General features: G+C 34.5%; 1 protein-coding gene across 4 annotated transcripts in view; it reads left to right on the top strand.

The window, feature by feature from the left end:
- esyt2a (extended synaptotagmin-like protein 2a) overlaps nt 1–21,019 on the top strand; it is a 76,300-nt gene that overhangs the window by 34,484 nt on the left and 20,797 nt on the right. For 3 of the 4 annotated variants that reach the window (XM_056479843.1, XM_056479835.1, XM_056479850.1), the window contains exons 6-13: nt 1,672–1,761; nt 3,088–3,143; nt 7,645–7,765; nt 7,847–8,023; nt 8,099–8,181; nt 9,280–9,328; nt 11,914–12,003; nt 12,982–13,077. In XM_056479843.1, coding sequence (XP_056335818.1) covers nt 1,672–1,761; nt 3,088–3,143; nt 7,645–7,765; nt 7,847–8,023; nt 8,099–8,181; nt 9,280–9,328; nt 11,914–12,003; nt 12,982–13,077 — 762 coding nt within the window. Of the gene's footprint in view, nt 1–1,671; nt 1,762–3,087; nt 3,144–7,644; nt 7,766–7,846; nt 8,024–8,098; nt 8,182–9,279; nt 9,329–11,913; nt 12,004–12,981; nt 13,078–13,249; nt 13,352–21,019 lie in introns of all 4 variants that reach the window. The other variant, XM_056479825.1, reaches the window with a different exon arrangement.

The raw sequence follows: 21,019 nt of genomic DNA, 5'->3' as shown, positions 1-21,019 counted from the left end.
GCAGCCATTGATATAAAAAATACAATGGATGCCAATGGCTGCTTTCTCCAGCATTCCTCATTATATCCTCTTTGTGTTCAACAGAAGAAAGAAACACAAACAGGTTCAGAACAAGTGGAGGAGGAGTAAGGCCCAATCCCAATTCTATTTTTTTTACTTCCCTTTGGCTCTTGAAATAGCATGTAAAGGGGAAGGGCTTTAAATTTACTCCTAAGAACCAATAATAAAAAAGAAATGGGACACCACTACAACACCGGCACATGTCATCATATGTCGACTGCTGCAGTTATTCCAGTTGCACTATTTTTTGGTATTTATCTTCAGCAAATCACTGAACGATATCATGTTATCATAACGATATAATGTGGCAATAAGCTCGTAACTGTACTGAGCATTTACACTGTGGCCACATTCATCTATGTTAACACAAGAAAACTACATTAACATTATAGCAGACATTGTAGAAAGGCAATTCCCAGCCCCTAGACTTTCTGACCGGGTATTCAAGTGTCATTCAGTGACAGATGTGAAAGTATGTTGTGTATAGGATAGGGCTGAGTGATATTGCAAAAAAAATAAAAAATTATCACGATATCATGTTTCATATCATTCAGTATCGATAATTATTGAATATATTTTTTACAAAACATTTAGGAATATTAAGATTTGTTTTTTACTCAACTTACACCCTAAGCTTATTGGCATTCCTTCCAAGGCGTACGCTCAGCAGCCATAGTTGAATAAAACCATAGCGCTTTATAGAGAAGTTCATCCCAAACTTTATTTTTGTTGTTATTGACAATGGTGTTTGGATAATAAATACCGATGCTGATTTTATTGCTCAGCCCTAGTGTGGAACTACTATACAGGAGTTACTATAGATTGTGAGATTTAATGGGGTATTTCTAATCATTTTTTAAAAGCATAACCATAAAACATGAACGCTGTTATAAATGTATTAAAACAAATGCTTGTTTGTTGTAAAAATTGTCAAAAAATACCTTAATTTCTGCATCGTGCTTGTGCAGCCATGTTGCCATTGTAGCCGGTTTATTCTGGGAGATTTTTGTACCCCTTGGTTGCTAGTGTGGTCCTGGAAAATCTCAGTTATAAGAGCTATCAAGAATCTATCTATCTAGAAAGCTAAAGAGAATTGGGACACCCATACCAATTCACATGAATGCACAAAACATGGGGTAGAGGTAAGGGCAAGGGCTAAGGGGTCGAATTGGGATTGGACCTAAATGAAGACAGCATTTTTATATTTGGGTCCATTTAAGCACTGTATAGACCATTTTGAGGGTTGTAGACAATAACAATGGTCCCAGCGTATGTCCTGTTTCACGTTTTTAATTTCTATAGCCTCCGGAAATCCCAAAAAGTCCAAATGTTGATAAATAATCCTATGGCAGGCGTTTTAACTTAAAGTTATGATTGAATTGCCTCTTGTTACAGTAATGAAATAGTTTGATAATAAGCAGGACATTTTCATGGGCCAATGACATTAAAATGGTCTACACATGTTGTCTTTCTGTATAAATATCCTCTTAAGCTGGAATGACCAATAAAGCACATTTCAAAGCTTTTAACATTGAGCCCTGAAAATATTATCATCTGACATTTTGTACTGTCAATCTTGCTGACCTTTGGTTTGTTTGTCTCCATGAGCAGCTGAATGGGGTGTTGAGGGTCATCATGGAACCGCTGTTAGGAGACATGCCTCTGGTCGGCGCACTATCTGTGTTCTTCCTTAAGAAACCTGTATGTTAATCAGCACCTGTACATTCACACACATTCACAGACACACATGCTGAAGGAAAACATGTTTTGTATTGGATTTGTTTTTTTCTACGACATACCTGGCATCACCCACATTAGACAGTCAGACAATATGAAGAATGATGATTTAATAATCACATACAAACACACCTTAGTATCTTAGCGAAGAGTTTTTTTTCTTCCCAGAATACTGATCTGACCTGCTCTGCGGAAACTGCAAGATCTAAATGTGTAGTCTTAAGCTTGTCTCATTCAATCTCTCTACAGACATTTTATCAAATTCAACATCACCTTTTCTGGTTGTGGATGTACATTTAAATGCTTAATTAAAATATAGAAATTGTTACATTGAAAAAGTAAAAGAAAACATCCACATTTTTACATACAGCATTTAATTTGAAGCAAAAAAAATATATACTTAAAAATATATATTTTTTAAAACTCATTGGTAAATTTAAATGACTGTTGTTGTTGTTTTTTTTATTAATATTTTTATTTAGCAAATATGCATTTAAGTATTTTGAATAAACAATAAAAACTTTTACATTGATACCAGAAAAAAATGCATATTATCATATATTTTAATATAGAATTTCAAATATGCAACCAAGTCAAGACAAACAGCCATGTTAAAATTATTTCTGAAGGATCACATTACACTGAAGGCTGGAGTAATGATGATGAAAATGTGTGTATATAGAGATGTATGTGTGTGTATGATATATATATATATATATATGTGTATGTATGGTATGTATGTATGTATGTATGTATGTATGTATGTATATATATATATATATATATATATATATATATATATATATATATATATATATATATATATATATATATATATATATATATATATATATGTATATATATATATATATATATATATATATATATATGTATATATATATGTATATATATATATATATATATATATATATATATATATATATATATATATATATATATATATATATATATATATATATATATATATATGTATATATATATATGTATGTATGTATGTATGTATGTATGCATATGTGTGTGTATATGTATGTATATATATATATATATATATATATATATATATATATATATATATATATATATATATATATATATATATATGTATGTATGTATGTATGTGTATATGTAATTGAAAATAAATCAGAAAGTGGTATTAAATGTTATGTTGTATAAGACTCATATGAGACTCAAACAAGTATTTACATATATGTAAAACCACCATACTGCATTAAACACTGTTTAACAAGTCCGTCTCTTTTCCTCTTTCAGTTTCTGGACATTAACTGGACGGGTCTCACAAATATGCTGGACATTCCTGGAGTAAAGTGAGTCACACACATGCATTACAGATATAAAACGTGATCATGCTATAATTTCAGTTTCACAAAACTCAAATGTGGAGCAAGTAGGCACCCTGTAAAAAACACACAAGCTGTCATGTGACCTATTTTAAGGTGGCACAGATAACAGTCTCTCACACACGCATAATACACACTCGGTGTAGTCTCAGTAATGCTGCTCTTCCTGTCAAACCACATCAGACACCTGCTTCTTCTGGAGGGGAAATCATGGGGACTTTAATTTGTGTGTTTTGTTTTTTAAAAAGGATGTTCTAGAATCTCTGTGTGTGTGTGTGTGTGTGTGTGTGTGTGTGTGTGTGTGTGTGTGTGTGTGTGTGTGTGTGTGCGCGTGCGTGCGTGCGTGCGTGCGTGCGTGCGTGCGTGCGTGCGTGCGTGCGTGCGTGCGTGCGTGCGCGTGCGTGCGCGTGTGTGTGCGTGCGTGTGCGTGTGCGTGTGCGTGTGTGTGTGTGTCCAAATGCAGAGTTTAATGGGTCATCCTTGAGGAGTTTCTATCTCTAGCTCACTTTAGCTCTGTTTTCTCTCACTCAGTCTCTCCATTTATAGTCATATTATAGGTGGAGCTGGTGTTGTGGTTTAGGCGTGGGGATTAAGATCTTGTTCTTTGTTGTATTTTCCCTCTTACACACACACACCCTCACAGAAGAGTCACATTTCATTAATTAATGCTCTTGTCTATTCAGACATTACAGTTGAGATCCAATCGGCTCAGTCAAGTAGGAATGCAAATGAATTGAGAAATAATAATGCTGTAGATACTGTATGGATCATAAGTAAAAACACTTCAGGGTCAGTTCACCTCAAAAATTAAAATAGTCTTTATTTGTTTTTTAATCAAGTTTGAGAGATTACTGTACTGACACTGGAAGCATATTAGTAACCGGGTTTGAACATAAATGAAGGTGGTTTGGGGTTGTTAAAATTCTGCTATATTACTATATTAAAGAGCACCTATGATGAAAATTATCTTTTGCAAGCTGTTTGGACAGAACTGTGTGTAGGTAAAGTGTGTCCACAGTCATATTGGAGTGATATAAAGACAAAAAGTCTCTTGTTTTAAATTTCTGATGTTAAAATAGAAACTAAATCCCTTCCATTTTGAGGGCGACCGCAACGTGACGCAGGAGTTCGGTTTCCTCCTCCACTGAATTGAGTGACAACCGCATATTAACATGTGTCTGTTGTAGCGCGTATAATCATATCAACAAGACAGGACATGCACAAAGCAACTGGGATTAAAAGATCTGTTGAGCTCCCTGTGATCATCATCAAATTATGACATTACATTACATTATAAATGTGATCAAGAATGAGTTTTACAAGTTTAAAACTTTTTTAAACGGTGCATGTCTGTAAAGAATTACAGCAATTTTACCATCTTTGCGTGTCAGTACAATTCTGAAAGAAGACTCTTCAATCCCGGTTTGTGGACGTTAAATCAGGTTTATTTTTTTGTCGGCGCAAAAGCCTAGTGGTTAGCGCGTCGACATATGGTGCAGTAGCACGTCAGGGCGTCCCGAATTCGAATCCCGGCTCGAGTACATTTTCCTCCCCTCTCTCTCTCTCTCTCTCTCTCTCTCTCTCTCTCTCTCTCTCTCTCTCTCTCTCTCTCTCTCTCTCTCTCCAACTTCGATTCCTGTCTAAATATTGTCCTATCAAATAAAGGCAAAAAGGCCAAAAATAAATCTTTTAAAAAAAAATAAATAAATAATAATATATATATATATATATATATATATATATATATATATATATATATATATATATATAATTTTTTTTTTTTTGTACATTAACATAATGGATATCCATAGAGCACTGTCACATTTGCCATGCAAAAACATTACAAAGTTATACTTGTGTGTGTGTGTGTGTGTGTGTGTGTGTGTGTGTGTGTGTGTGCGCGCGTGCACTAGTGTGCTTGAATGTGTGTGTGTGCGCGTGAACTTTGTAACGACATTGTGTGTGACTCGTTGCAGAAATGCTTGAATTAACTCCACAACAAATACATCAAATAATCATTGGGAAAATTCTTACTGTAGTATTTCTCACAAATGTTACGTGAGATCTGCTTCCTTTATGTCTGTCACTGTGCTGTTTATCTGACAGTCGAGGCAGAGATTAAGGCACACTCTGACATGCACGTAGGAACGGTAGTTGTGGAGAACTAGTAATAAAGGCACAGGCAACAGAAACAGATACATAGACTGGGTCCGAAACTGCCTACTACTACGTACTGCATTTGAATTTAAACGTACTACTCGACCATTAGAAAAGTACCCTCTATACAATGTGAGAATGTGAATGTGAAAAGTATGAATGGAATTCGGACATACTACATCCGCAATTTTGTCATGGTCACGTGACCACACTTGACAGTTGCGTCACTTTACTCCCATTCATGAATTCTCTCGCAGGGATGCGCACTTCAGAATCTCGACGGAAATAGTTGGTCATCCGGGTACTTCTCACATACTGATTTTCGAATTCAGTGAATTCGGACATACTACTCGGCTCACATATTGATTTTATCGTACTATATAGTATGGAAGTATGCAGTTTCGGCAGATTCGGATGCAGCCATAGTGTTCAGAGCCGAAAATTCTATTATTCTGAAAGGTATAATAAATAATGTGATGGGTATTTTGAGCTGAAACTTTACTCTGGAGACACAAAAGACTTAGCTTAGACTTATCTTTAATAAAGGGCTAAAATATGTGCTATAGATAATATATATGTGTAATTTTGGTTCATGCAGCAATATTAATTAACTTTTTGCTGAACAATTTTCAGTAATAAGATTTGGTGAATGAATGATGAATGACAACTTATGCTTTACATGATTTATGATGTTTAATGAATGTTTATTTATTTTAGCATGTCTTTCACTGTAAACTACTAAATAGAAAGAAATAATGACGCTAATTGATTATGTACTATAACATGTAAAATGGGAACATGAAAGTAACATTCTAAAAGCTACTCCTATAAACACCTTAATCATATTATGGCCTTATTTAGATTAAGGTAAACAGTTTGATTACTGATTCCCATGTTAATTAAGTGTTTTTTAATTTATATTGTTATAGAATTTATGTTGTCCAAAGGTAAATAATAACTGTTTTTGGCAGTTTGATTTAATATCATGACGATCATTGCATTTGTCTTTCTGAATGTGTTCCCTTTAACAGTAAACTATAAGTGCTAATCATTTAAAGAGATAATTCACTCAAAAATTACAACTTTAAAATTTTTTAACTGAATTTCAAAATAGTTTTGAAACAAATGTTCACTCCTAACAAACTTAATTAAATATGGAGGCTAATGGATGTCTTTAGTGGAGTACATATGACACCGTTTCCTTATCCACTAAAGTTAAGGAGTAAAGAGTGAAAGTAAAGTAAAAATAAAGTAAAGAGGCCGAGTGGTGGAGGCTCGTTCTTTATCCTGTACATGGTTTGTTTAAAGCCTGGTTTATACTTATGCATCAAGTGACCGGCGTGACCCACGACGCATGCTTTGCAAGTAGTCGTGCATTTATAATTCTGCATGCTATTTGTGTTGCTCTGCAATAACCCGTCTGAAACGCTAGCTGGCAGTAGGTGTTTGTTTCTCTGTGTCAAGTTCCTTCGCTGGTGTTTTGTTTTTTCTGAACGTTACCTTAATATACAAGTGGCTCTAACTCGCTAATTTTGAGGTGAGAATCGACGAACATGCAACAACTTTAATCATGAGGTGAACACAAAACAACAGTTTCCATCTAGCGCACCTTCACGGGACTCCACACTTGTAAACACATGCTGCATCAGGTTCGCTGCACAATCAAATTCAAAACCACCCAATTGGGCAGGAAACCCACACTCCGCCCACACTCGTCAGTGCTACCAAGCTGACCAATCACAGAGCTTGTGCTACGCGTCGTTGTGACCTGTAGTTCCATTTTTTGAGAGGTGCGCATCAGCATCACCAACGGCCACGGCAAGAGCTATGCGTCCACGCGTAGGCTGCGCCGAAGCATCACGTGCGCTTGATTTAAAAACAAGCCTTAACTGTTCTCTTGCTAGTAAAGCGTTCGGTTTTTCCACTTACAAAGTCCACCATGTTAATAGCAAATGCACCATGGCGCGATGCAACTGAATCTTAAAGGGAATGGGAAATGAGACTCTGATTGGTTTAATTCATGTTATGCTCAAAACACACCCATTACTCATTAAGAGAACAAGCACAACCCTGTTAGACCATGCGCTGAGGCGCAAACCATATTTTTCTATCCTTAAGGTAGCAAAAGTTGATACTGGCAAGCCCTTATTGCTTTTGCGCATGCGCTTTAGACTTTGTGGCTAGATCTTTAAAATTGAGCCCTCTGTGTTTATGAAAGGCTAATACATACTCTCCCAGGACGTGCTTGAAATTTTCTGTATTTGTTAAAGATGAAAAATTTGGTGTAATTGTCTCTCTTTTTCCCTCACAGTGCTCTGTGTGACAATGTTATTCAGGATATCATAAACGGTTGCCTTGTGCACCCAAACAAAATCACTGTCCCACTGGCAGATGATGCTCTGATTGCCAAACTCCGCTTCCCGATGCCGAGGGTGATGCACATACACACTTCACATTCACACCAATGCAAGTATCTACAGTGCTCATATCATGTTTGTGTTTGTTTGATGCAGGGGATTCTGCGAATTCACTTTCTGGAGGCACAGGACCTGTTATCGAAGGACACTTATATGGGAGGTCTGATTAAAGGAAAGTCAGACCCTTATGGAGTCATTAAAGTCAACAATCAGCTCTTCAGGTCCAAAATCATCAAAGATTCTTTATGTCCTAAGTGGAATGAAGTGTACGAGGTGAGTTTTTAGCTTCTGACTGTCTCTCTGAAATTATTTCATTCACAAACTAAGGTGTTTATGTGTGTTTTTTAGGCGTTTGTGTATGATGGTCAAGGACAGGATGTGTTCATAGAGCTGTTTGATGAGGATACAGATCATGATGATTTTCTGGGAAGGTAATCCATCATTGAAATCAATCCATCATGAAATAATCATAAGTAGGGATGCTCCGATCAGTATTTTTGCAGCTGAGACCAAGTACCGATACCTTGTTATGGTGATTGACCGATACCGAGTTCCGATTCTGATTGTTTAAGCTTTATAATGCATAAAGCATATTTTCCCTCTAAGTATGATACTTAAGTGGAGAACTCGCCTTACCGAAGAGAATAATTGAAGGATGCTGCATACAATTCCCTAAAGCATGTCTCTTATGACCATTTTAGGTGTGAACATGTCATGGTCAGAAGCAGCTTTACAGAACATAATAGATAGCACAGATAAAAAAATTGGTTAGAAAATTGACTAACAATGCAATTTGGAAACACTGCAAATGATGAACAAACAATTTAGCATGTCGCAATCAAGAAAAAAACTTGGAGTGCATATTTGATGCATAAGAAGTTAAGCTTTGCTGTAAATCACACCTATAAATCCACTACTTACTAAAAGGAAATAGTTGTATAAACTACTGTTTATTGCAATAAGTATATTACAAGAAGTTATATTATTAAATATTCATGTAAAAAATATAATTAAGTTTTTTTTAATGTATGTAATATTTCCAGCCAGGTTTTAGTGAACTTGCAATATTGTCAAAAACACAGAAATTTGTCGGCGCCGGTGGTGTGGTGGTTAGTGCGTCGGCGCATGCGCTATGGTGCTCGCGGCGACCCAAGTTTGATTCCCACCTCGTGGTCCTGTGCCAATCCTTCCCCTCTCTCTGCTCCCTATGCTTTCCTGTCAATAATCTCTACTATCCTATACATAAGGTAAAAACCCAGAAAAAAATTGTATAAAAAAAAACACAGAACTTTGAGTTATTTTATGTAAAAAGGCCTAAATAGATGCAGTAGCTGCTCTATGTATAATCCAGGTGCACACGTGCATCTTCCTCTGCTTGTAAACGCATAAGCAAACATTTGCAATCGGTTCAGGAGATCGACCAGATCAGCGAGTACCGATAGAGTCATTAAATGTGATTATCGGTCGGAGCATCCCCGACATCATACTTTATTTTTAATCATTTGATGTTTCTCTCTTTGCTCTTTTAGCCTCACCATGAATATAGATGAGATACAGAGGCAACAGAAAGTAGATGAGGTACAATAAAACTAATCTTTTTTGTTTTATTTCAGCCTTACATCTGTTTAGTTTGCTTTTTGAAGATCTGAGCTTAATGTTCATATAGAAATGAATCTTCTATGAAGCACAAGCAGTTGAAGTCAGAATTATTAGCCCTCCTGTTAAATTTGTATTCTTTTATATTTTGTTTAGAGTGTTTGTTATGTGTTTTTAAAAGGTATTGCTATAAAACGGTCGGCTTTGTACCAAATGGTACCTAACAGGAACATAACTGGTGTATTTTAATGTCAGACGCTGTATTTTGATCATACGGTTTGTATTTTACACTAGTACACTAGTGAGATTACACTAGTGAGATTACTAGTACATTACATTCATAAGTACACTCAACAGGAGAGCACACAGTCGGCGTAAGAGAACAAGGAGACAAAAGTGAGGAGCTGCCGCTGAGAAGTAGATTCAAATAAATAATAAAGCTTTAAGTCATAATAATATCAGTTTGTTATTGTTTTTCGATTGTTATCGATAAAAGCAAGATGCCCAGTTGTCACTAATTTGAAAGTGAAAGTACACAGCACACAGGATTTTTAAAGTATTTAAAACCTCACCACCACATACCTGTATTACAGGTGTTGTGGCACGTCAGTTAAACAGTGGGAAAATGTCATCACCCTCACAATCCTACAATACTAGTCATCTTGATTTGCTTCGGCTCGGTTTGCTTTTCCACTGCAGTTTCAAGAGTTCCCACTTAGATACGCTTGGCGTATAAAACAGGTTTGGCATGCTGTCCCGGGAGAGAACCCTGAGCTCGGAGATATTTGAGCCCAGGGCTCCCGCCCGGTCGATAAGCATATCAGGAGATCCGAGATCAAGTAGGTCTTGAGAGCTCCCCGTTTAGAAAAGGGAGGAAAAGGAGGAGATGGGGTGGAAGGGGGGATTCTTCCAAACGAAGATAGAACAGTAGGGAGAAAATGATCCATTTATAGTAAACTAGGATCACTCTGATTGAATTATTACTGATTACTGAGTGGCCAGACGTGCTCAATCATATCACGTGCTCCTCTCGAAATTAGTTTATGAAACTTCACTTAGATCTGCTTTAAGTCAGTGTTAATTTTGATTTAGTTCTAGTCTTAATCTTTTGACAAAAATTCCATTTTAGTTTGTCATATTTTTAGTCGACGAAATCTACTCTACACATATGATGATGTAATTGCATCCCGTGTCTACTGTGGATCAGTTACTTTTCAAATGTGTGTGTGCCTCATGCATCACACACCCAGATTAAATCTGATTGGATATTTTCCAATAAACGTCCGTCAATCACATTATCGTCTCATTTTTATTAGTCAATGAAAATGTCAGTATAATTTTATTATAGTTGTAGTCATCATCACTTAATTTTTATTTAGTTTTCATCTAGAATTCATTGGTTGAAACTTAAACGAAATTAACACTGCTTTAAGTGGGTGGGATTATCACTTGCGCCTCTACTGCCATGACTTTCTGAAAAACTTTTATTTATTTCGGGTTGTCTAATCCAGCTCTTACTGAATTTGCTCTATGGCTACCAAAGATAGGAACATCTGGAGCGCTTCTACTAACCAAATATAGCAGATTTGGTGTTTCATGTTGTAAATCTAATGATGCTTTCGGGCCAATCGGTGATCAGCTGTGTATAAACAGTTGAAGTCAGAATTATTAGCCCCCCTTTGATTTATTTTTTCATTTTTATTTTATTATTTTTTTAATATTTCCCAAATGATGTTTAACAGCAAGGGGATTTTCACAGTATGTCTGATAATATTTTTTCTTCTGGAGAAAGTCTTACTTGTTTAATTTCGGCTAGATTAAGAGCAGTTTCTAATTTTTCAAAAACATTTTAAGGTCAAAATTATTAGCCCCTTTAAGCTATATTTATTTTCATTAGTCTACAGAACAAACCATCGATATACAAATACTTGCCTAATTACCCTAACCTGCCTAGGTAACCTAATTAACCTAGTTAAGCTAGTTAATGTCACTTTAAGCTGTATAGAAGTGTCTTGAAAAATATCTAGTAAAATATCATGTACTGTCATCAGGGCAAAATAAATCAGTTATTAGAAATGAGTTATTAAAACTATTATGTTTAGAAATGTGTTGAACAAATATTCTTGCTTTTAAACAGAAATTGGGGAGAAAAAAAAAAACAAGGGGGCTAATAATTCCGACTTCAACTATATGTCATGTTGTAGTAACCGTACGGCATACTTGGAACCTCAGCTGAAGTGGTACTAAAAAAGTACCAAGTACTAGTTACAGAATGCAGTGGAGATAAGCCTATAAAAGTGAGCTCTGCTATACCATGCAAAGGAAAAAAACGCCTATAGTAGATTTCATTCATTTCATTCATGTTTAATTACAAGGGAATGGTCAGCATGACGGAAACACCATACTGATGTTAAATAAATGTGGCTTATAGCATGTATTAATGAATAATTGCATTTTCCACTATCCCAATAATGCATTGTTAATATTAAGTATTACGTTTTGAAATAAAGCTTATTTATATATAAATCCCTGCCCTTTTTTCTTTGGTTTGTGTGTGTGTGTTTTAGTGGTTTGATCTTGATTGTGTTCCTAACGGAAAGCTCCATGTGAAGGCTGAATGGCTTTCTCTTCACACAAAACCGGATAAACTTGATGAGGTAACAAAACAGCCCAACATACACATCGTAGTGATTTGATAAGACTTCGGTTAACAGTTCAGCCTGATAACAAATCCATTGTAATGGTCAAAAATTTGGGGTCAGTATTTTTTTATTCTCCAAGACTGTATTTGTTCGATCAAGTTTACTGTAAAACTGGAATATTTTCTAAATGTTTTCTATTCTAATTTGAAGCATAAAAAAACATGAAAGCTGTGTTTTCAGCAACATTACTCCAGTCTTTAGTGTCCCGTGATTCTTTAGAAATTTTTATATTATGGCTTTTTCTGCTCAAGAAACATATGTAATTTAATTTAATTTTTATTGTATTTATTTAATTTCTATTTAATTTAATATTTTTTTTATTAATTTTGATTAATTATGTCATTTTTATTTATTAAATTATATTAAATTAAATTTTATTTGTTTTAATTTAATTTTTTATTTTAAAAAATTTATTCATTTTTATTAATTTTATTTTTATTACTATTTTTTATTATATTTAATACATTTTATTTAATATATTTATTATTTATTTAAATTTTATTTAATTTCATGAAAAAATTATTATTATTTTTTTTATTAATTTATTTATTTTATTAAATTACATTTTATTTAATTTATTATATTTTAATTTTATTAATTCATTTAATTTATTTACTTTGATTTTTTTATTTTATTTCAGTTTATTTCTTTATATTTATTTAATTTTATATAATTACATTTTTATTTATTTTTATTTTATTTTTCCCCCAAAATATTTAATGTCAAATAGCTGAATTAAGATCCCTACAGCAAAATAGTGTTTGAGCCCAAATATTTAACTTATTGCTTGTAAAGAAACACATTAATATGTCCCTTTATAAAGGCAAATGCCCACAATGTAAATCAATCTCTCCCTCTCTTACACACACGCACACACACACAAACACACACACACAGCTGGCTCTGACAAATGCTTTATGTGTTGCTTTTCAGGTTTTAAGCAGCATTAAAGCAGATAAAGGACAGGCCAATGATGGACTGTCATCAGCATTACTGCTAGTGCACCTGGACTCAGCCAAAAATCTGCCAGTGAGTTTAAACGCACACACAAACACACAGAGAAAGAGCTTCCTTTCAGTCTGGCTTCTTTCACTTTCCTTCTTTCAGCTGATGTGAATTTTTCTTCTTCTGCTACTCTTGCTTTGGCTTTTTCTTCTTTGATTCTGTGTTTCTCTCTCTCTGTCATCCCGCTGTGGTGAAGGGTGTTTTTGAGGGGCAGGTGGGCAGTGGGTGTCTAAGAGAGCGCCGCTCTGCTGGCCTGGTGTTCTGTGAAAACACTTCCGCCCTCTACAGGACGATGTTTGTGAGTCTCTGTCTCTCTCTCTCTCTCTCTCTCTCTCTCTCTCTCTCTCTCTCCCTCCCCTCTCTCTCCCTCTCCCTCTCCCTCTCTCTCTCTACTGGCTTTTCCCATCTAGTGTTTTTCTTGCATTTGATCTGCTGTAACAGCTGACTTCTAAAGGCAAAACACTGCAATCCATATCATATTATTTTCTTTTCTTTTTTTTGTATCTGTTAGTTCTGAAATTTTGGGCTTTTGTCTCATCAAGTGTTTTTTTCAGTCTAATGTAAAAGATTTTTTACATGTTAAAATCAAAATTTACTATATACAACAAAATAAGCATAATATTATATAAAATACTTAAAATATAAGGTAAAATATAGGTAAGAAAATTACTAAAAGAAAAAGGCAAAGAAATTAAACTAGCCAGTTAGTAAAACCAGGTGTCAAAGACCAAGGAACAAAAGAGAATTTTAAGAGCTGATTTGAATGAAATCAAAGAACTTTAATGTCTAATGGCCATTTCCACTGACTGTGCTGTTCGGGTCGGGACACTTTTATTGCCGTTTCCACTGTCAAAAGGTAACAAAAAGCAAACCGCACCATACCACATTTTGTGTACACTTTTGAAACGGTGCCTAGCACCAAGGTTACCAAAAGGTGCAACCAATGATATTGGTTTACAGAGAAACCTCACTAGCGTGTGCACAAGCAGGAGAATGAAAACAAAGGAAGTGCCATTTTTAAATACACAGCCAAGACATTACACCGTAATATTATAAACGTATAACAACGAGCCATGGTCGACCCGAACTTAAACAAACCTTGTCGTTGTCTTGATGAACAGCCACAAAGCCAAGAAGAAGAGCAGAATTTACTCTGTGCCCCGTAGTTGTTTACAAGGCTGTCTAAAAGCATGAGCGGTTTCACTTTCTCCAGAGAGCTCGCGTGCGCGTCTGTATTTGAAATAACAAACTTCTTGAGGTCATTATAATAACGTGTACGTCTTCTGCCATCCGATCCTTTCAGAAACGGACAAACGCAAGAGTGAAGCACGAAAAAACAAAAGAGAAGCCAGAAAAAACAAAGGAGCAAATGATTCTTTCAGCAACCTAAAACATAAACAAACTGCCATGTTTATCATCACCTTTTGGACTGTTATAATTGGCGGAATTACTTTCTAACAGAGATTACATGCGAAGGTTACTGGCGAAGATTAAAGACACAGATGAGAGGTTTGCACTGACTGTAGGCTAAATGTTGCGTGTTATTTTTGAACCCAAATAAGGGCTAAATGTATGCTGTGTGCAGTTTTTCTGTAATTGGTAACATATTGGTGACTGTACTAGTCTCTATGTGTTCATATATGTTGCATTTATCATTGTAATTTATAATTGCAGACGTTACAGTAGGCTATTTCGCATCATTGATATGCAGTTATAATCAAATCATGTTCATAGAATGGTTAGTAATGAACATTTATACACAAGTATTTATGTGTATAAAGCATCTGTTTTGTGAGAAGTGCTTCCCATATGGTATGTGAACGACCCGTACAGCTTTACTTTGACATTTCCTTGAGTAAGAATGACGTTGACTGAAACTTTCTGTCATACACCACACCCACCAAAAGGGTACCATTGGCAGTGGAGACACAAGCCTGATAAAGGTGACCAGTACTGAACAGTACCGTATCATACCACTCAGTGGAAACGGGCCATAATGGGCAAAGGCAAATCATTCCTACCACAGCAAAAGCACAGTCCCCCCTAAGCTTACTCTTTGTTTTTTTGGCACAATCGGTAGCAACTGATCAGCTGACCTTCGAGAAATGGTGAATTAAGAATTGAAAGGTGAATAAAAGTAAAGGAGAAATGAAGGCAAATAATTAGTCCATGCACATTAATCCACTGAGATGATGATGATGACGATGATTATTATTATTATTATTATTATTATTATTATTTATAATCTTCAATGAAAGTCTGACCATTTGCTTTCACTTTTGGAGTGATGGTACTTCAGTTGACGGTGACATAATGGCTTCCATAGCAACTGCATATTAATAACCTCTTACTGTTAGTTTGCTATGAGGGAATGATGTGCAAAAAAGTTCCACCCCCTACTCAATATTCCGTTTTAGTTAGAAGTACATCAACAAACTGAAATAAAACGACTTTCTAATGATGAAAGTAATCCTGATTTCTCTTGGTTTTAATTATAATACATGCTTTTAATGGCTACTTTCTTAAAGGTTAGTTTTTTTCTCTATATCTCGATATAGAGAAAAATACGTTGATCGATATTATAAAACATCATTAAAACAAGCGCTTATCTGTCATAATGAAAAGATTTTTGTGCTACACTGTTAAAAGGGTCCACACAATTCATTCATGTTGTCCCAATACAAACTGATGAAGTTAACTTAACACTTTTAACTAATTTATGTGGATTGAACATGAATTATGTTGTCCCAATGAAATTGTGTTGTTTCAGCTCATTTTAAATGAGTAGTTTGAATGAGCAAAAAAAAAAATGTAGTGTAGAAATGTAATCAAATTAGCATGTTTTTCATGCGATAAAAGTTTATTTGCATATTTAAACATAATATTTAAAAAAAAATTATAATAGTAAAAAATAAAAATTTCTTTTATTGCATTTTTATTAACATGTTAACTATTAATCACAAAACACATTGAAACAAACCAACAAACAATACTTATTTTAACAATGCAATGCTGAAGAAAGACAAAAATAAATTATATATATGTTTATTAATAATAAAATAATTATAATAAATAAATAAACAAAATTAAAATGTATACAAATAAAATAATAGTAATATAATTGCTAATTACTTATTAATATTAAATTATGACGTACCAAAACCATAACTCAAAGTACATCTTGAAGAAACATCAATAAATTCCAAGCAAGGAGTCCAGACTTGATGAAAAGCCTCAGTGGACATATGAATGACACAGGTAAGGAACTCTAAGGGAATCATTTCTCTTAAAATATTGTGCCACACTTTTAAGGATGGGGGTTTGTCACTGATCCAGTTTTTAAGTATTTTTCCTGGCAGCAAAGTCTAAAATGTCAAATAAATAATTAGTGAATTAGTCTAACCTGGAGACCTAAAATCAAAGACTATGGATCCAACTGTAGCTGAAGTCCAAACATATTTTATCAAAAAAAAAATCTTAATTTAATTGATAAAGCGGAGTTGCATGGGAATGTTTTTTTTCTCAAGATTTTTTTAACCCTGTTTACCTGCAGTGTCTTGCCTTAATTCACAAATATTTCATAGTTACATCTCGGCTTCCCTTTCGCATGTAAAACCTTCTTGTTCTCCTGCTTGAACTCTGAAGACGGTTTTGTTTGTATTTGTTTATGTTGTGTGGCTCTTCCTGTTAGCATGCTAGTGTTTACATACTTGCCCTGCCTGCGTTTTGCATTGATATAAATAGTGACTGTGTAGAGGTGTTAATGCAGCCATTTTTTGGGTGTGCAGCTTTTTTCACAATGTTGTTTTCCTTTAGAGAAGGCATTTGAATTTAGAGTGTCAGAGGCAGTTCAGGGAAATCTTTTTGGTTGTGTTCACACAGTAGCAGAATGTTGCTGTCAGCACTGTTCAATGTGTAAAATGAAGTTACTGTATGTGTTATCACTGATGGCATAATAGAGTTGTGTAGATATGATAATATTTTTGTAAGAATAATAAAAATTTAAGAAGCTATTGAAATAAGAAAACCTGTTATTATAGATTATGAAATTACATTATAACAATTGAGACTTTGTTAAATTAAAAGGGTTTTTTTTTATAATGCAATTATTTAAAAAAAAAAAATGTGTCTATTGATTATGAGGGAAGGTTTGGCCGGTGCTGTCTCAGTATCACTGTGAAGCTTTGTAGTTATTACTAATAATTAAAAATCATTTTAATTTTACTTTTAACTTTTAGTAAAAAATTTTGGTTGAAATTGATATAAATTTGTAAATTGTCTATTGTTCTGCTTTTGTTTTGTTTTTTTCAGTTTCATTCGCAATATTGGCATGACAAAACATTGAAGTATTAATATATAAAATAAATAATAAAAAGATATGAATATTATAAATAATAGAAATATAAAAAGTAATACAAAGCATTATTTTGGGCATTAACTGTAATAATAGCATTAAACTGATCTGTGACTACAGAGAGCCTGTTGCTGTCCAATGTCTGTTCAGGACCAGATATCATTGCATTTTACTTTGTTGTTAGAATTTTTAAATAGTAATAATAACCCTGGATTCTACATTGTAATTATTTGTTTTTTATTTTATTTATTTTATTCTTTTTTATTATTTTATTTTTATATTTATTTGATTTTATTTTTATTTATGATTTTGTTTAATGTAGTATTTTACTATATTTTTGAATGTCAAAATAGTAATAACCCTGGTTTTTACGTTGTGATTAATTATTATTACTATTTTTAGCTTTTATTTTTTATTTTATTTTAGTAATTTTTTATTTATTTTTATATGGTAATGAATTTCAAAATACTAATAGTAACCCTGGATTTTACAATGTAATTATTTATTATTTATTTGTTTTTTTAGGTATTTTTTGTTTGTTTATTTTTATTTATTTTTTAATTTAATGTATTAAATTTTATTATTTTTAATGTAGTATTTTACTGTATTTTTGAATTTCAAAATAATAATAATAACCCTGGATTTTACATTATTATTTATTTGAAATTTTTATTTTCAGGTTATTTATTTATTTATTTATTTATTTATTTATTTAATTTGATTATTTTTAATGTAGTATTTTACTGTATTTTTGAATTTTAAAACAATAATAATAACCCTGGATTTTACATTGTTATTATTTATTTTACCATTTTATTTTCAGGTTATTTATTTATTTATTTATTTAATTTGATTATTTTTAATGTAATATTTTACTGTATTTTTTAATTTTAAAATAGTAATAATAACCCTGGATTTTATATTGTAATTATGTATTTATTTATTTTTACTTTATTTTTTTAGGTTATTTGTTTATTTTTGTTTATTTATTTTTATTTAATTTATTTTATTTTATTACTTTTATATAGTATTTTGCTATGTTTCTATAAAATAAATGCAGCAAGGTGTTTCAAGAGCATAAATAACTTTATTAGTGGTGTATTTGGAGGTGTGGGTAAAGGTGTATGAAAGTCATTTTGGGAGCATGTTGAATAGAACGAGTCCCACTCTGCACTTCACTGGATGAAAGACATTCAAATGAAGCAACATCACACAATAGTGCTGTTCTGCATGGCTGTGAGATAGGCATGTGCCGGTATCACATTTTCATGCTGCGATTAATTGATTGAGCTTTTATCACGGTATACGGTATTATCACGATATTGTAATTTTACTAGAGAAACAGGTAAAAAAACACAAACTTCAGTTTCGTCAACTTAGTAACTTTAATAACTTTTTAATTAACTAAAAGTACTTCAAACTTTTAAATACAAATGAATATAAATAAAACAATACACAATATAAAAGTAAACTTGAGCAATTATATCAAAGTGAATGTGCAAAGGGAAACCGTCTTCGATCAGCAACCGTGGAATGAACTGCCAACTATTCCAGCATGTTTTACGCAGCAGATGCCTTTCCAGCCACAACCCAATATTGGAAATCACCCATACACACTCATTCACACACACTCATACACTACAGCCAATTTAGCTTAGTCAATACACTATTCACTCAGCTTATATTCAATAATAAACATAACAAAAACTGCCTGCTAATGCATGGGTAAATCTTCAAAGGGAACAGTGTTACATTTTAACCTCTTTCACCTCATCCTGCTTGCTGTTTCACTATCTAAACAATGAAAACATAATAGAAGTCAAATTTGTTTCATTTTGATATTTGATTTACACTGTCTCTTTTGCAGAATATCAGTTTTAATAACCAATAATGGCCATTATAACAGTATAACGTACATTAAATTTAAACGATAAAGGTAAGCAATCAGTCAATGTGCAGAATCAGTGTTTGTGGTACCATAAATTAATATATTAGCTTATCTTTGCACTCAGCCAAAACAGTTAACTGAGAACAAGTGATTCAAAAGACATAAGAATTGTTAGATAGAGACAACAAGATGAATTCAATATCACGTTTAACAACTATAGTGAGATGAGATCATCCAGCAGATGAACTGTCTGACATGCACTATACTCAGTCTCACCTGGGGTTTATGCTCACCCGCTGAACTAGTGGCTGCAGCTCTGGGCAGAGAGTGTGTGGTCACGTGATTTGCGTTTTTAGCCGTGTACTAGAATGAACAGAGAACTTTTCAGAATCGCTAAATGAAATGCCGGTGTATTTCCCGCGACTTCTCTGCGCCTCCCTTGCGTTTCTTCTCTCTGACTCTCGACTATTTTGACAAATACACACAGACGACGCACGCTCACACGGAGTCCAAAATAGGAGTTTGTGATTGGGCCAGCCCAATGTCAATAGCGAAAAGAGCCAATGGGCTGCAGTGTCACATGGGCCGGCCCGGTCTGTCTGTCCGGGAAAAAAAGCATCTACTTTCAGAGAGTCACAGATCACAGCAGCGTCAATCAATAAGGCAGAAAAAAACGATAGGCTGCTAAGCCTTTTATGGGCCGATCAAATCATAAGACGATGATCAGCCCGGCCCAAAAAGTACGTCGGCCCACCGGGAAAGTGCCCGGTCTGCCAGTTGGCAAGTCCGCCCCTGCGTGTGAGGATTATAGTGCGGTGGCAGCAGCGGCACACACACAGGGCTCCTACATGTGGGGATTGTTTACATCAGAGTGCGCATCAGTTCTGCGCAGCATATACGCAGTGTTTCTTCAAGCGGTTGATGGAAAATAAGCTAAGGCGCGTTCTAAGAATATAAATTCGGATCTATTATTTTTCACGGTATTTTGAAGTGCCCGCGATAACAATATCGTGCATATTCATTACCGTGATTTATCGCATTACCGAATACCGGCACAAGCCTACTGTGAGATCAGTCTCATCTCATATTGCTTTTATACAACAGTTACTTAAATTAATCGCCACAGCCATATCACCCTGCAGCCCAAGAGCAGTTACTCACTGAAGCTAAGCAGGGCTGCGCCCGGTCAGTACCTGGATGGGTGACCACATTGGAAAACTAGGTTGCTGTTGGAAGTGGTTTTAGAAAGGCCAGCAGGGGGCGCTCAACCTGTGGTCTGTATGAGTCCTAATGCCTCAGTAAAAGTGAAGGGGACACTATACTGTCAGTGGGCGCCGTCTTTCGGATGAGACGTTAAACTGAGGTCCTGACTCTGTGGTGATTAAAAATCCCATGGCACTTCTCATAAAGAGCAGGGGTGTAACTCCTGTGTCCTGGCCAAAGTCCCTCAATTGGCCCTTACGATCATGGCCTCATAATCCTCCCCATCCACCGAATTGGCTCTATCACTGTCTCTCCACTCCAACAGTAGCTGGTGTGTGGTGAGCGCCCTGGCGCCGTTGTCCTGTGGCTGCCGTCTCATCATCCAAGTGGACGCTGCACACTTGTGGTGGTGTGAAGAGACCCCCCTCATGATTGTGAAGCGCTTTGGGTGTATTGCCATACACAATAAATGTGCTATATAAATACACATTACATTACATAAAGACATAAATAACAAACTT

Source organism: Danio aesculapii, chromosome 2 (assembly GCF_903798145.1).
Source record: "Danio aesculapii chromosome 2, fDanAes4.1, whole genome shotgun sequence".
NCBI lineage: Eukaryota > Metazoa > Chordata > Actinopteri > Cypriniformes > Danionidae > Danio > Danio aesculapii.
This window is presented reverse-complemented; position numbering and strand designations above follow the sequence as displayed.